We start from the raw sequence: 17214 nt of genomic DNA, 5'->3' as shown, positions 1-17214 counted from the left end.
GAATATGTGTACATTTGTTTCTAGGAAAGAGCCAACGTGCATTCACTTTAAAATCATTTGCCCCATTGGGGCTCCCCATGTACTGGTGGGGCAAATAGCACCTCCACAGTTGTTTCAGGTAAGGAAAATGGAGAAGGGGACATAAATACCTCTCCTCATTGGTCACAGTCAAGATCAAGCCCCATGTGGAAGGGAACTTAGTTTCCAGTGGGGAATTTGCAAGCACACCTCTGACCTTCCTGGTGGCATATCAGAACTTGACAGCTATGAATGGTGTAGTTTGGGGGGGTGGCGTTGGCTAAGAAAAATTATTGCTCAAAGTCCATCCAGTGACTTTCATGGCCTGAGCAGGTGTTGTTAGTCCAAGTTCATTGTTCCAGTCACTACAGCACACTGGCTCTCAGGGGCATTAAGACACCATAATCACAATCAACAAAAAATATGCCCCCACATAAATTCACCTCATTCATTTGGGATGGCTCCCTCATGTCTATAGTTCAATTAAAGAACAGCAGCTTTCACTTTGAAGTTTGGAATACTAAACCTGCCCACATGTTTGTATGTACCCATGTCCTGTTGGCAGCCACCCATGGGCAAAGGCCCAGTACACTAACAGCACTCAGTGACTATTCTGGATCTCCTTTGGCTCCTTTTCCAGCTTAAGGGTGGGGAGGTTGTTGAAACATTAGCAAAGTAGAATTTGAGGCATAAGACATTGTCCCTAAATGTGATCAGGTCTAATTGTGAGTCCATTATCCTTCAGACCCAGTAATCTTTTTTTTTTTTTTGCTATTTCCCACTGTCCCACTTCTTTTTTACAGTCTTGTTGCTGAAGCAACAACTGAGAACTAAGTAGACGGCACTGTTATTAATTTGTTAAAAATCACATCAATGTGGCAGGGACTTTACCTAGCTGTTATTGTGTAAACATCACCATGCTAGCACCGCACCCACAATTTCATCTGATGCAATATTCAAATGCAGTAGTACTGTGTAAGCAGCAGGGCCAGCCATACTATTAAGAAAGGTGGCACAAGATACTTGCCACACCACCATTAAAGGGCAACAAACTTAATTATTTATTTGCTATCATGGAGGTTGGCATTGGACATTTTGCACCAAAACAAGACATTTAAAATATCTTGGACAGTCTCTGGTCATTTGGATGGTGTGGCAAGTCTTCACACATTCGTTTCAAAATCTTAGAGACAGAAATGTCCATGCAGTGAGAGGCTGATCCATGTGTTGAGTCACTTACATATGTTGTGGCACCTGCTTAAAACCTTTTAGAACCGTCTGCAAACATTTTTTTTCAATGGCACCTGTACCATATGTGTGCAATATAAAGTAGGTCTCAATCTACTTCGTGATGAGGGTAGTCATCTACACATTACTTTAAAAAAAGGACAAAGAGGAAGACAGAGGACAAAATTTGCATTTATGTTTGCATTAATTTACATTAATACATGCAAATTGATTATTATTTTTATTATTTATTAATACATTTTATTATTTATTAAAACATACCCTGCCTTTCCTTGATGTTCAAGGTGGCTTTCTATAATAGTTATTAAAATGTCAGGACTACCTTATTGAAAAATATGTGCGTGTGATGAAGGGTAGTCTTTTTGCGGCTTTTATAGACCTTAAAGAAGCCTTTGACAATGTCCCCCGATTTTATACACACACACACACACACACACACACACGGTACACACCTGTATTGTTTTGTAATGTTATGCTGGCCATTGGCCGTAACAAATAAACAACATTAAAATGTCAGTTAAAACCATAAGTAAAATAACAAATCCAAATTTCTCCCTCCCTCCCATCTGAAAAGATGCCTGTCTTTCAAACCCCCTCAGAAGCCCTGGCAAACAGGCTGGCCTTGCAGCACCTCCTGAAGATCTCCAAGGAGGCTCCCCTGCACCTCTTCTGGGAGCCCATTTAACCAGGCAGCAAGACGTTCCAGGGGCAGCACTTACCCAGGCTGGTTTGTTTTGGACAAGAGAGCACTGGAGACTTACTGTGTTTTTTAAAAGTATTTGGTTTATTTACAAATACACATGTAAAGCACAAGTGGAGGTAAGGAAATGTTTCTACAGGGCAACAAATCTGCTACTTCACATAAGATCCCCAGAGAGACAGGGCAAGCAAAAGAAGAAGAGCCAGAGATTGTTTACCCCCAAGTGCTTCAGCCATACTCATAAGAACATAAGAAAAGCCATGCTGGATCAGCCCAAGGCCCATCAAGTCCAGCAGTCTGTTCACACAGTGGCCAACCAGGTGCTTCTAGGAAGCCCACAAACAAGATGACTGCAGCAGCATTATCCTGCCTGTGTTCCACAACTCCTAATATAATGGGCATGCTCCTCTGATACTGGAGAGAATAGGTATGCATCATGACGAGTATTCATTTTAACTAGTAGCCATGGATAGCCTTGTGCTCCATGAACATGTCCGCTTCCCTCTGAAAGCCTTTCAAGTTGGCGGCCATCACCACATACTGGGGCAGGGAGTTCCACAATTTAACTATGTGTTGTGTAAAGGAACACTTCCTTTTGTCTGTCTTGCATCTCTTACCCTTCAGCTTCAGCAGATGACCCCGCGTTGTAGTACTATGCCATTGGGAAACCAATCCCTAGCAATTAAGGCCCATGGAGAAACTTCAGCAGAGATTAAGGAACATTAATATTCTTCTGTCATAGGCCCTGACACCAGTCCCCTTAGGCCGATGCCTCCACAGTGATGATTGCCACCTCTGGGTTGGGAAATTCCTGAAGATTTGAGGGTGGAGTCTAGTAGGGTTGCCAACTTCCAGGTGGAGGAGAAAATAGACACCACTGTACAATTATCCAAGGATTTAGAAGCTAGTACAGGAGCGAAACACTACATAAACAAAGTGCAAATAGATTTATAAATAGCTACGTGCAATTACATACCTTATGAGACATTATATACACAAAAAGACCTACAAGAAGTCATTCATAAATAGTCATATTTTTAAATGTCCAAACAAGGTACACATTCTTCTTCCACAAGCTAATCTCATGTAGTCCAATGGATGCCAACAGTAATGGAGGATACGGCCGTTTCAAATTCTTGGCAATTTAACAATTCTTCTTCAGTCCTTCTATTCATATAAATGGTTTAAAAATTCAATTACAATCATATTATCTGTCAATAAATATTCCAATAAATATTTCAATAAATAATCCAATAAAATTACTTACAGAAGGCAACTTGCAAAATTTTGTACCAAGCTTTCATTTTCAAATTGTAGGTTATGATATATGTCCCACCACGGGTAACATTCAGGTGTCGGTCCCAAGAAGGGTAAAGAAGCTCAGTGTGGGAATACAATAGTATGATTTACTAGTTGCGAAATAGCAAACTGGTGTGTGAAAAAAAGGAAAGAGGGGGAGGGAGGGAGGAAAGAAAAACTCCAGTATGTGTCAGCTGTTTCAGAAACATTCTTCCGTGTTATCTTAAAGGGACCTGTCCGGTATTAAAGGAAGCATGATAAATCATGTTCCAAGTTTAATCCAAAAGGAGCCATAGAGTTCAACAGGTGAATAAAATAAGCTTCTTTTTGTCTTAATAACTTTTCATTCTCACTATGCCGAAACTGAAGGAAAAGTTCCACTACAGGGGCTGATGTTATGCCTGCGCGTATTCTGGACCTATGTTCAAGGATCCGTGTTTTAATTGATCTTTGCTGTTCTGTTTGTATATTCCTGCGCATCCTTTTAATAAATCACTTTAATTATAGTGTATTCTTGAATTCAGCAGGCTTCAGTCTGAATCCAGTACTGTAGCTCAAGTTGGCTACAGCTACCAAAGTCACTTGTTTTGGAACTCTCCTTGTGGGTGTGAAGCCTTATAGGTTTGGTTTCTGGTTTAGGCCTAGGAAGTGCTAGAGGCTTGGTCCCTACAGTCTCTGGCTGTCTTGGTAGACAAAGGGGCTGGTGGCAGCAGTACCCTGATGTGTGTGGACTCACACATTAGCCTTTCGTTTTGTTTGCCCCTTGCCCAGACCTACCAATTTCCTGGAGTGGTCCTACCTGGCAATCCTGTGGAGGTGGTAGGTTTGTGACTGGTCTCTCTGGCATCTTCAAAGATCAAACTAAAACTTAGTAAGAGTCCGTGGTCTTCTGACTGGTAAATTTTAAGTAGAATTTGTTATGATTATGACAATAAAGGTATTGAATTTGAATTTGACTTAGTAAGAGCGAAGAGGATCTTGGTGCAAACTGGACTAGGCTCCAGGAGATTCAGGATCTTCTGCAGTAGGAGGGGTGAAGCAAATCAGGAAGTGAAAGTGGGAAAGGGGGTATAAGCCCCCTAATTTCCCAGCTGTTTTCCTTGGGGAAACATATTGATACAAAGGTAACGGTGTGTATGTGTTTTTTTAAAGCTGTATTAATATATGTATGTGTGGTTAGGGTGTACATTTATTAATATGGGGTGGAAGACTTTAAAAAAAAACCTAACCCTCTCCCCTACGGCCCTGATCCCAAGGGTTGCCAGATACAAGTTGGGAAATTCTTGGAGGTGTGGGAGTAGAGCCTGGGAAAGGCAGGGGTTGGAGAAGGGAGGGACTTCAGAAGGGTATAACGCCCTGAAGCCTGCGGTTGCCATTTTCTCCAGGGGAACTGATCTCTGTTCTCCGGAGCTGGGTTGTCATTCCGGAGATCGCCAGGCCCCGAAGGTTGGCGTCCCCAGGTGTCCTTTCCTTTCCTTTTATCCCTTAGAAGCTCCTTGATCAATTGATCTTGAGCAGCATATATCTAGTGTTGGAGGGATATAAGGACTGAAACAAATCTTGCCACTGACAATGTAGCCTTGGGATCCCTGTCGCTTAGTAAAAAAGGCATTATGTCAGTCACAGAGGCATTGGATTTGTATGTTAAAAGGGGGGAAATATAGTGCGATCGAAGTTCCTCGTAAAAGCGGCATTCCAAAAGGGCATGGGCTAATGAGTCAATAGAGCCAGAAAAGCAAGGGCAGATCCTGTCTGAGTATGGTATATTCAGAATTCTGCCCTGCATTACCATAGAAGGGTTAGCATTCAATCTAGCCAAGCAAAAAGCTCTACAGAGACGAGGAGTTGTCAGATAATATGTATAGGCAGGCAGACCACGTGGAGGGGGTCCCCAGGTGTCATTCGGGGGTTCCGAGCACACGACCTGGGGGAATCTCCATTCCCGATGAAGCCGAAGTCGAGAGGCTTGTCGGCGAGCCCTTTTAGGAAAGAAAGAACAGCAAGGGGGGGGGGGAAAGACCGCCGAGAGCCTTCGGGGTCAAGGCAAGTCTGGCCAAGGGCGGCCAGAGCCCAAAGGAAAGCTGCCGGCTGGGCTGGGCAAAGGCCGGGGGAGGAGCGTCGGCGCTCGGCCTCCGCTTCCTGCGCTGCTGCGGGCTTTGTTGGCTGTCCGATCTGTTCAAGGGAGCTGCGGCTGGCTGCGTTTTCTGCGGGGTGGTCCGAGCTGCTGCTGAGGCGGTCTCTTGGGCCTCGCCGCCCCCGCCCAACGTTTCCAGCATGGGGGTGCGGCCCCTGCTGCTGCGGGCCGTCATCGTGGGGGCCCCCGGCTCCGGGAAAGGCACCGTCTCCTCCCGCGCCGTCAAACACTTTGCCCTGAAACATCTGTCCAGCGGCGATCTGCTCCGGGAGCACATGAACAAGAGGACGGGTAAGGGGAGAGAGCTTGGGGGTCAGGCGGGGGGGGGCTGCTGGGAGCGGTCGGGGGTGAACCTGCGTCGCGCTGCTCAGCCAACCCCGACCTTCCAGCAGCTGCGAACATCTGGAGCCAGCGGCGGGGCAGGCGGGAAGTCTGGAAGAGCCACCTGGGAAGGCACCCCCAGAAGCGAGGCTGGCCACCTCAACCTCCCCCACCCCACCCTACCATTCTTGGGCCTTTAGCAGGTAGGCAAGAAGCAGAAATCCAGCAGATAGCAGTTTTTCGCTGACAGCATCACAGTGATGCCAGAACACATCCTTGCGGGAACCCTTTGGGGAAACTGAAAATGGGTCGCCACTCTGTGATTTGGGGTCCTGATGGTCTGCCAGCTCTGCTGTACGGCTGTTGCATATTTGCCGCTTTCTTTTGGCGGACTGAAACACACTCTCAGATGGTGGCCAACTCGGGATGGTGGTGCTAGATGTGGAATGGTGTGGCGTTTTTGGAACACAGAGTCAGTCGTGTATTCTCATGCTTCAAAATGCTGTCCTTTGCCGAGGAAAGTCGAGTAGAAGTAAAATGATTAGAGAGGGAAGTGTGTGCATGGACATATATAGCAGCATTACCCAACATTTTGGATTTGACTTTTCACAGTCTAGGATTTGACTTTTCACACTGACTTGACATGTGCATCTAGCTTTGGAAGTGTGCCAAAAATCAAAGAGGTGCCCTGCTGGTCAAACCCTTGAGGCATTTAGGTTTTTAAGTTCTGCTGACACTTCTGATAACTGGGGACAGGGTGTGGCTCTGTGAAAAGCCTCTGCTTTGGATGCAGAATGCCCCGGTCTCAATCCCTGGCATCTCCAGTTAAAAAGGAACAGGTAATATGATGTGAAAGACCTCTATTTGAGACCCTGGAGAGCTGCTGCCAGTCTGAGTAGTCAATACTGAACTTGATGGAGTGATGGTGATTCAGTATAAGACAGCTTCGTGTGTGTTCAACTGTTTCTTGTTGTTGATCAAAATGAATCTGTCTGGTAAGCTCTTGCTAGCATTGTTGTATATATATCTAAACAGTTTCAAAGATATGTTAACAATTACATTTATTGCAAGTTACTTGGAGGGCCAGGTGGCAGAATAATAGCATAGACAGTTAAATAAATGGTCATTTTCCTTTCTCTTTCGAATAGCAACCAAACCACCAATCCTGTAGAAGCTTTCACACAGCAAGGCATGAAGACAATAGCTGTGGTTGTTCCCTGCATGTGCCAATCAGAATACAGCTGCTGCTTAAGGATCATTTCACATTTATAGCCAGCAGACACTGGCAGAGCAATCCATTCTTAATTATAGAAAACCCAGAGCCTCTTCAATATGGCAAGCTGTGAGATTTGAATCTGACACCCAGTGGCTAATTCCAAGAGAAAGTATTAGGCTTAACCTACAGAGCCTCACTTTCCTGGCCTCAGTGCTCTGGGAAATACAGACCTGTCTTAGGCAGTGAACGCAGCTTCATAATCTGTCTTGGAAATACAAGTTTGTCTAATGACACTGGGACCTTTGTACTGGCTTATATCCTGGTTCCCATTGCTGGGAATGTCACAGAAAGTAAACTGGCTAGGCCACTTGTGGATAACATCACAGACAAAATAGGGGTTGTTGCATACTTGGGGGAGTGGGATTCCCTGTTTGCAGAAAAATGTGATGTATAAATTACCCAAAGAGAAAATTATTTAAAAAAAACAGCGAAAATAAAACACAGTTGGGTGAGGTTTGCAAGTATTCCCAAATGGGTAGAATAGTGAAAGCAGCAGAGCTTGGTTAAAGGAAACAGCATAGGTGGGAAGAAGAGGGAGAAATGACCCTGCTTAAGTCCATAAACCCTGAGAATCCTGGAGGGGGAGATTTTGAGGGTGAAGATTTCCTGTTAATTGTGTTCCGTTGCAGGTCCCTAGCTTGTCACTTCTTTAATTCCCTGCAGCATCAAAAATAATATTGAGAATGTTTTAATGGTAGTGGATGCTATTTTTTCTCACCCTGGGATGGGTGAATCTGCAAGTGTAACAGAATGAAATGAGCTCTGACTCACAAAAGCTCATATTGGAATAAATGTTAGCCTTTTGTAGAAAAACAAAGCAGAAGTCCATTGGCATCTTAAAGTCTTAACATAGCTATCCTACTGGAATTAACAGAATGATTGGTGTGGGAATGAAATGCACAAATAAAAAATATCTGAAGTGCTTTGTGTGTAGTACTGAAATTTTACTACTCTGTTATCTGTTACATATATATTTGATGTATCTGTATAGATCAGTAAATACAATGTCCATATCAGTCACTTTGTAACTTGCACCAAAAGATGCAGTGTCATCTTTGTTACCTTCATTTTTCTTCCCCTTTTACCTTGTTTGCCTCTCAAACAGAATCAGGGGTGTTTTGCTAGTTTAAATATACAATGCAGCAGTCACAAGTTCATGCAAGTTAAACATTCACTTACATTGACATGAGTTGAGAGCCTGCTTCATTGCTGCTGGTGGATATAAACCTGTATTAATGCAACTGCCCTCAAATTTACCACTGAAATTAAAGGAGGATCATATCCAGGGAGGGAGTAGGGAGGTAAGACAATGGGAAAAAAAGAGAAGAGTTATTATTGTGGAGTGTGTAGTTTGCTTAAGGGTGTTAGATGAGGGTGTTCCACTCAATGCCCGTATTGAGAGCTCAGAATTTCCCCACCTTCTGGCTAAGGTATGGGTTAACAGTTTGTAAATGCCAACGAGACTTAATTATTGACATGTAATATAAAATCTTTCCCTAAAGACTGACCATATAAAGAAGAATTAGTTGCCTGTGGAATATTACCGTATGCAGCTTTTGTTTTGCAAGAAAATATTATTTGGGGCCTGTACTCCATTGCGTGGCAACTGATTCCCTGCAGAACATAGCATACATTAGCCACAGTGGGCATCTGGCCTAGTCACATAACAAAACTCCCACATCCTCGAAGAAGAGACAGTTTGTCCCTGGTCTCTCACCACAGGAAGGCAGAAATATTGAATAAAAAGCAGAAAATTCAAAACTATTATGGGGGCAGGCAAGCTGCTGGATTCTAAGGACATTTGTTTGTTTTCTGGTTTCCACAGAAATTGGTATCATTGCTAAGACCTACATTGATCAGGGACGGCTTATTCCCGATGATATTATCACCCAGCTGATGCTAAGTGAGCTGAAAACAGTAGAGCAGCACCACTTGCTGCTAGATGGTAAGAGTCGTGGTACAACCCATTGAAAAACTGAAATTTGCCCTTGGATAATACATTAAGCACTGGGGACACGCAGAGGAACATTCTGTGAGACTAGGGTTGTGCATATCGATATACCCGAACCAAAAATAAACCCAAAATCAGATTTTTGATTATTTTTAGGATGGATCTGATTACTAAGAGCCAGCACGGGTTTCTCAAGAACAAGTCATGTCAGACTTATCTCCTTTTCTGAGAAAGTTACTACCTTGCTAGATCAGGGAAAAGCTGTAGACATAGTTCATCTAGATTTCAGTAAGGCTTTTGATAAAGTTCCCCATAATATTCTTGTTGACAAATTTTGCTGATGATACTAAATTGGGAGGGGTAGCAAATACAGTAGAAGACAGAGCCAGGATACAGGATGATCTTGACAGGCTGGAGAATTGGGCTAAAACCAATAAATTGCATTTCAACACAGATAAATGTAAAGTTCTGCATTTAGGTAGAAAAAATCAAATGCATAATTATAGGATGGGGGAGACTTGTCTTAGCTGTAGTGTGTGCGAAAAGGATCTTGGGGTCTTAGTAGACCAAACACTGAACATGAGTCAGCAGTGTGATGCGGTAGCTAAAAAGGCAAATGTGATCTTGGGCTGCATCAACAGAAGTAGTCTCCAGATCATGCAAAGTGATGGTATCACTCTGCTCTGGTTAGACCTCACCTGGAGTATTGTGTTCAGTTTTGGCCACCACAAGTTAAGAAGGATGTACACAAGCTGGAATGTGTCCAGAGGAGGGCAACAAAGATGGTTAGGGGTCTGGAGACCAAGTCCTATGAGGAAAGGTTGAAGGAGATGGGTATGTTTAGTCTGAAGAGGAGAAGAGTGAGAGGGGATGTGATAACTATCTTCAAGTACTTGAAAGGCTGTCATGTAGAGGATGGTGCCGAGTTGTTTTCTGTTGCCCCAGAAGGTCGGACCAGAACCAACGGGTTGAAATTAAATCAAAAGAGTCTCGCCTAGACATTAGGAAGAATTTCTAACAGTTAGAATGGTTCCTCAGTGGAACAGGCTTTCTTGGGAGGTGGTAAGTTCTCCTTCCCTGGAGGTTTTTAAGCAGAGGCTAGATGGCCATCTGTCAGCAATGCTGACTCTATGACCTTAGGCAGTTCATGAGAGGGAGGGCATCTTGGCCATCTTCTGGGCATGGAGTAGGGGTCACTGGGTGTGTGTGTGGGAGGTAGTTGTGAATTTCCTGCATTGTGCAGGGGGTTGGACTAGATGACTCTGGTGGTCCCTTCCAATTCTATGATTCTATGACTATAATAAAGGACTGTTCACAGGATGTCATTTGCCACCAACATAAATGTTTCCCGTGTTTTTTCTTGGATTTAAGCTGGACATTTGCATGGACATCATACTATGCACTGCAGATATGGAGGGAGCCCCCAGACTTTGAGGCGCCAGCCTGCCAATCAGCTCTTTCCACCAGTTCTTGGCAATGTTGAATTTCTGAACCTGAAAACGGATGGACAGCTCAGCTCGCAAATGCCTGGAGGATGGGGGTGGCCCTTTTGCAGGCCTATAAAATTGGACCCCCTGTCCCAACATTCACCAAACTTCAGTGTCCGTTTAAGGAGAGTCCCTTGCAGCTACACTGCAGATTTGGTGACTCTACCTCCTAAAGTGCTCCCACAGGAGTGTCAAAAAAAATCCCCATAGACTAGAATGGAGCCGAATTTTTTCAGTAAACCTGGAAATAAAGCTGGAAAAGCCCTTTACTGGAATGGGTATTTGGCTTATTCCGGGTTTACCGAAAAAAATCGGGCCCAATAAACTCAAACCTGAAATTTACCGAAAATGTTTTTTTTTTGCACAACCCTATGTGAGACTTCTCCTCGCTTTCGAGTGCCTTCTGGAAGTTAATGATAATATGAACCTGAACAATTTTCTGAACTGATGTGAGATTTTTAGTCTGAGATTGAGGACACAGTTTTTAATATCGCCACCTGTTCTGTATCAGGCAGAATGGATATCACGGTTCCATGGCCTAATCTGCTGATTCCCTGAACCTCTTTAATAAAGTGTGGCTAATAGTACACACATGCTTGGTCTAAGCTTGTAGCTATGATTCCACAGTTCATGGTGAGAGTTTTTGTATGGAGGCTCAGGCACTTGAAAACCTTTTAGCTCTTCTCCTTAGGGATAGGAAGGCACAGTGAATATACCAAGATAGGCTTAAATTAAACAACTTCAGGACCTCACAGGGTTTGATGAGATAAAGAAGGCAATTAGAGAGAATGAGGAGCTAACCTGAGACTGGGGTCTCTGTGTGACAAGCTGTCGGGCCAATCTCAGTCCTGCCTTTTTCTCATATAGTAAATGAATGCATTTGCTTCTATTGTGTGAAGGGGGAGGTGGTGCCTGCACTGTGCCTCTGCTCTACCCCCTTTTTCCTGCGTGCTCATCCTTCTCATCGGTTTGAAACAGTAGCTTCAAACTTTCTATCTTCAGGGGATCATTTTCATGCCAACTAGTCTGCCAGAAAACCTAAGCATATCTGGCACAGAAACCCTGCACATTGCAAAAGATTCTGGAATCTTTCCAGCATGAGGCTCTTATCAGTCCCACTGTGTGAACTGGAATGGATCCCAAAACCTCTGCAGCTGTGCATTTCTGGGGAAGATCAGGAGTGGAGGGCAAGCTTTTTTGTTGTTGGTTGTTATTTTACTGAGGAGCCTCTGAGAAGCTTCCAAGGGACTCTAGCTTTCTTTGGAACATTTTAAAATGTTTGTATAAAACATTGAGAAGCCCCCTCCCCCATTTGCATTAGGGAATCGGAGAGAATAAACTGAGAAAAGAGAATAAACAAGCTATAAAAACATCATTTCTAGGACAAAGAAAAAAGAAAAGAACAAAGAAAAATGCTTCTTCACAGTAGCAGTTAAGAACTGTTAAATACTTTTCCAGTTGCTCCATAATTATATTAAATGAATAACTTATTTTATTTGCACCCAGGTTAGTTTGATCGCTGTATTGTCTTCAGTGAGATGTAGCCATAGGAAAATAATCCAGAACATCTCCCTTAGCACATACATGTCATTTTAATATATCCTGAAGGTTTACTCTGGATTTTCTGACCAGGTTGTCTCTGAAATTGGGTCTGTTTGTTGTCTACCTGAAGAATAATTGATTATTATTAAGCTTGGTATGTTGTCTTCCTTAATTTGTAGGTTGGGAATAGGTAGCAGAATTACAGAGAGGGGACATTGCCAAGACTGCCATCCTGGGGCAAGGCCAGGACATTGTCCCATCAGTGGCCTTGAAATAAATGCATGTGATCCTCACTGCATGCAGATATATCCAGCTGACTCAAGTAAATGAGCCATGCTTTGTACTACAAAGAACTGCAACGGTATGACTGGTTTTTAGGGTTGCCAACTCCAGGTTGGGAAATTCTTGGAAGATTTTAGGGGTGGAGCGTTTGAGGAGAGAAGGGAGCTTAGTAGGGTAAAATGCCTAGAGTCCACCCTCCAAAGCAGCCATTTTCTCTAGGGGAACTAATCTCTATCATTAGTTTGCAACCCTACTGGTTTGCATCAGGCCTTTATTTCTTCAAGAGCTCACTTCTAGGCTACTAGACTTCTACAGTGACATTTATCATTTCAAAGGTTTTCCAAGGACTGTTCCACAGGCTGAAGCTCTGGAAAAAATGTTTTCAGTCAATACTGTGATTGACTTAGATGTGCCTTTTGAGACAATCCAGCAACGTCTGACGGCACGATGGATCCATCCTGCAAGTGGCAGGGTCTACAACCTGGAGTTCAATCCTCCCAAAGTGCCCGTAAGTGATCTGCATTTTTCTGCATGGCTGCACTTAGATGTCACCTTTACTCAATGTACTGAACATTTGGACTGCCCTGTATCTACTGACAATTCCTGCTGATTGTTATGAATGCAATTGTGCCACAATTGCAGATCTTAGGTTTAGAGTTCTGCTGATAGCTAGTATTGATCAAAACTGGAACAGACTCATCCTTGCTAGTAGTGGGAAAGCTGCTAAGCTTATTTGTGCTTTGCACTGTTTGGAAACAAAAGGCTGCATCACACCTTTGCTTTAGACATCTACATTGTTTTTATGAGTATGTGCCTTTATGTAACTGCTCTAAGCTGCTGACTGTGTAGAATCCAGATGTTACTTCTACATTAGTTTAATGCTCTTAGGCGCTAAGTTTACAGTAAATAAAAACACACACATCTTCTCCCTGTACCACCTTAGTGGTGCTAGGTGCTTATAGGGGTATTTATCTGAGGGAGAAATACCTTATCCAGATCCAGCAAGGGAAACCTGTGCTTTGACAGTATTGGTTGCCAAATAGGAGGGTGGGGAGACTAAATTCAATTTCCCCTTCCCAGAAGGTTCATTGGCACTATCAAAGCTGACAGCAACAAATGCCTAATGTATAATGTTCAGGCATGAGAGAAGGATTACACCTTTAAAAACATGTCAGTGAATGGCTTATTATTACATATTTTTAAAATAAAATACAGAACAAAACAGAGAAATGACTCCTGCCTAAGGTTAGTATTGCCATCTTTCTACCTGTAACCTATTTGCATACTGAGAGATGATAAGCAAAATGTTTATACAAATATAATCATGGCAAAGTGCACATCAAGATTAGTGCCTCGTAAGACAGCTACTGCCCTGACCTAGATGGCCCAGGCTAGCCTGATCTCGTCAGATCTCAGAAGCTAAGCAGGGTCAGCCCTGGTTAGTATTTGGATGGGAGACCACCAAGGAATACCAGGGTTGCTGTGCAGAGGAAGGCACTGGCAAACCACCTCTGTTAGTCTCTTGCCACGAAAACCCCAAATAGGGGTCGCCATAAGTTGGCTGCGACTTGAAGGCACTTTATATACACACAAGACAGCTACTAAGACACATAGAAGGAACGTGACAGACAGAAAAAACTTTCAACTGTATTGAAATCAAGATGTCCTTCGTATCTGTGAGAAGTCAGATTGATCAATACTTTTCCCAGAACCAGCCTGTGTGAAATGGCTTTATGGTTGTGCTTGTCCTTTATTATAACTAGGGCAGTGATGATATTACCGGAGAGCCTCTTGTTCAACGTGATGATGACAAACCAGAAACTGTTATGAAGAGACTTAAATCTTACGAGGCAGAAACCAAACCTGTCTTGGAGTATTACAAGTAAGATCCTTATTTTATTAGATAAGGAACTGGAAAATCAGAACCTATCCAGGATGAACGTGTGGGAGGCGGGGGCAAGGGGTTGTTTATTTAAATGGTATTGTTTAAATCAGCTGCCTTGGAAATGTATATAATCCACTTCGGGGAGAAAAGTGGTGTTGACATGTGTGAGTACAAAGTTCTCTGCTTCTGAAATCCTCACAGTAGCCCAGGCAGTTTTGTTTCTAGATATAATAGGGGAGGGAGACATTCTGAAAGAACAGACACCATGAGTAAGTCAAACTTTTAATGTATCTCTCTCTTTTTTTTTTTTTACAGAAGGAAAGGAGTGTTAGAATCATTCTCTGGAACAGAGACCAACAAAATTTGGCCCCATGTTCATCATTTTCTTCAAACCAAGCTGCCTGATGTCAGCCAGAAGGAAGATGCCACACCCAGCTGAAGCAGACTTATCCCAGCACCATTAAGTGGAAGTATTAACAGATAGCTGTGCTTCTGGGAAAAACAAATCTCATGAGGGCTTAAATCATGGAGATTAGATGGATTGGATAATGAAGTCATGTGCCACACTAATCAATAGCAAAGTTATATCTGTAAAAATGCCACATTTCAACTGTGCTATCGTCTAGTATTTCTGATATCAATTTTAAAGTGGTACTTTCATATTAGGTATTGTTGATTTTTGTAAAACTAATTTAATAAACTGATTTTTAAAATTAAATAGTAGGTAGTAAATGTATCTGGACATTGCTAGAAAGGGAGGCTGGTGTGAAAAGGTTGCACATTTTATATAAATGTGTATGAAATCAGACTTTCAGTTCCATACAGTATTGAAGATATTGTTTTATATAATATATGTGGCTGCAAATGAGATGGACAATAGGAACTTTAAGGCAGCCTTTTTCATGTACTCCAATATGCTGTTGGCTCCAGTGGCTTGCAGGAAAGACTAAAATATCCTCTTGAGAGAATGGCCCTTTATGCATGGCTGTTTCCCTCGCGGTCACCCCTCCAACAACTTTGGATCTTTTTGATTTTGCATGCAGTTTCTGACCCTCAGAGGTTTCCTCACTCTCCCCCTGCATTTCCCCGGGTTTTCAGAGACCTGTTTTCCTTCCTTCCTCAGGAAGGCCACCAGGGTCACCAAGGCTTTTGAGAAAACCCTCAGTGCAGATTCCAGGCTGAAGGGTAGGGCTATGAACTGATAATGGTTGCCCATGTACTCGAATCTCAGGAACCTTCGATGCGTCAGGAGTATGGGCATATGGAGATAGGTCTATGGTGGTCATTTGGGCACCTGGTCACAGAGCCTCCATGATGAACCTCTCCATGCAAAATGATTGGACGTGATGGTTTATGTGTTTTAGGTCTAGTATTACTTGCCAGTCCCCATTCTTTTTGGGGATTGTAAAGAATATCGAATACACTCTGGTGGACCTTTCGGATCTGGGCACTGGTTCTATGGCCCGAATGTGCACTAAATAATTGATGGCCTCTAGTGTCCTGGCATGTTTTTCCAGCTTGAAGGAAGGTGGAGATTGTACAAGCCTGTCTGGAGGGAGGCAGTGAAATTCGATGTGACATCCTGACTGGATGATGCTTAGCACCTAGGTGTCCAATTGGGATAGAGTCCATTATGGAAAGAAGTGTTGGAGTCTTTCTCCCACCTCCAGTGGCCTGGCGTCACTGCTTACCGAGCTTGTCGCCTTTGTTGGGAAGAAAGGACTGAGATGGATGATTGAATCTGCCCGATCTGTGAAAGAACCCCCTGGAGGAGTTCCATGAAGGACGTCTCCAGTCTTGTTTGTCTAAAGCATGGCACTGTATGGAAGGATCTAAAAGACTGTGAGGAGTAGCCCTTGCCCTCCTTTTTGGTGTGTGTGGGCATCATGTGTTCATCTTTGTTATCTGCCAGCATCCTATCCAACTTGTCCCCAAAGAGATTTCCGTCGGTTAGTGGATAAGCCATGAGGATGGACTTGGACCTGAAAGTGGACGGCAAGGCTCTTAGAGTGCCCTCCTAATGGCAGCATTGGCTGCTACCGATCTGGCAGAAAAGGTTAAGGCATCTATTTTCCCTGGTCATCAACTGAGAAAATGTTCTGATCCAAACTATAGAGGCCCTCACTATGATGGCAGCTGAGGCAGTAGCCTGGATAGCCAGCATGGAGGCCTGGTGAACCTTCCTAGAAGGAAATTTTAGCACCTCAGTGTCTGATTCCTAGAAGCAAAAATGTTTTCCCATCTAAGTGAATGTCTTATCTCCTCTTCTTGGGACATCAAAAGAAACTGCTACATCTTTAGAAAGTGGACTGGACTGAAATTCCAAGGCATGGATTTTGCTTCATACGCGGAGCCTAACATATTCAGAATACAGAAGAAAGGCCAGTTTATCTAGCAACATTGTCTTTTACTTATAAGCTATAGGTCATGGCCTCCCCACCAACTAGGTTCTGTTTGTTTAGCTGGAATGCTAAAAGACTATTTTCTACATAGACCAAAATATAAAGTAATTATGTAAATACCGAGAAAATCATGTACAACCTGATTCTCAGTAACAGCTTCTTCTACAGCTGGTCCTACTGCTAAACAGGCAAGCCACTGTCAAGTTTTTTAAGCTTGACTCCCTGGCACCAGGAAGACTACAGATAAAGGCTCAGTTGCACATGCAGTTCTACCCCATGTGTTTATGTAACTCCTCTGAAACCTGATGGCAGGTTTCCCATTGGGTTGCCATTTCTACCTGATGAAGTAAGGAACAGAAGCAAACAAGCATATCTCCCTGATTCTGGGTTTGATTCCACCCATGCCCCTGCAAGGGCTAAAATGCACTGGCACTAAATAGCAACAGCCCTTTCATGTTTTCAACCTGCCTCTACATCAAGGATGATGAAGCAGAGGCAGCGAAAGCTACAGCACAACTGGGCGATTGCCCAAGGAGCAGAAGGTTGGGAGGTGGTGAAAACTTTCTGTTGGAATCACGAGAGTGATTTTCATGTAAAGATGACAGAGCTTGGTGTTTATGGAAAACATCGTGGGACCAGGAGCTGACAAATTGATTCTTTGGGTCCTGG

At 43.4% G+C, this 17214-nt stretch overlaps 1 protein-coding gene across 1 annotated transcript; it reads left to right on the top strand.

The window, feature by feature from the left end:
* The first annotated feature begins 5533 nt into the window (after positions 1-5533).
* LOC130492920 (GTP:AMP phosphotransferase AK3, mitochondrial-like) lies at positions 5534-14591 on the top strand. The gene is made up of 5 exons (XM_056866693.1): positions 5534-5690; positions 8822-8941; positions 12594-12766; positions 14022-14140; positions 14459-14591. Exons 1-5 carry the CDS (start codon positions 5540-5542, stop codon positions 14580-14582), a joined length of 687 nt encoding a protein of 228 aa, XP_056722671.1. The 5' UTR covers positions 5534-5539; the 3' UTR covers positions 14583-14591.
* The last annotated feature ends 2623 nt before the right edge of the window (positions 14592-17214 follow it).

This window comes from Euleptes europaea, unplaced genomic scaffold (assembly GCF_029931775.1).
Source record: "Euleptes europaea isolate rEulEur1 unplaced genomic scaffold, rEulEur1.hap1 H_2, whole genome shotgun sequence".
In the NCBI taxonomy this organism is placed as follows: Eukaryota; Metazoa; Chordata; class Lepidosauria; order Squamata; family Sphaerodactylidae; genus Euleptes; species Euleptes europaea.
This window is presented reverse-complemented; position numbering and strand designations above follow the sequence as displayed.

Coding starts and splice junctions, on each gene's coding strand:
- LOC130492920 (XM_056866693.1), top strand. CDS start 5,540: ATGGGGGTGCGGCCCCTGCTGCTGCGGGCCGTCATCGTGGGGGCCCCC. Junction 5,691..8,821: donor GCACATGAACAAGAGGACGG/GTAAGGGGAGAG, acceptor TGGTTTCCACAG/AAATTGGTATCATTGCTAAG. Junction 8,942..12,593: donor GCACCACTTGCTGCTAGATG/GTAAGAGTCGTG, acceptor ATCATTTCAAAG/GTTTTCCAAGGACTGTTCCA.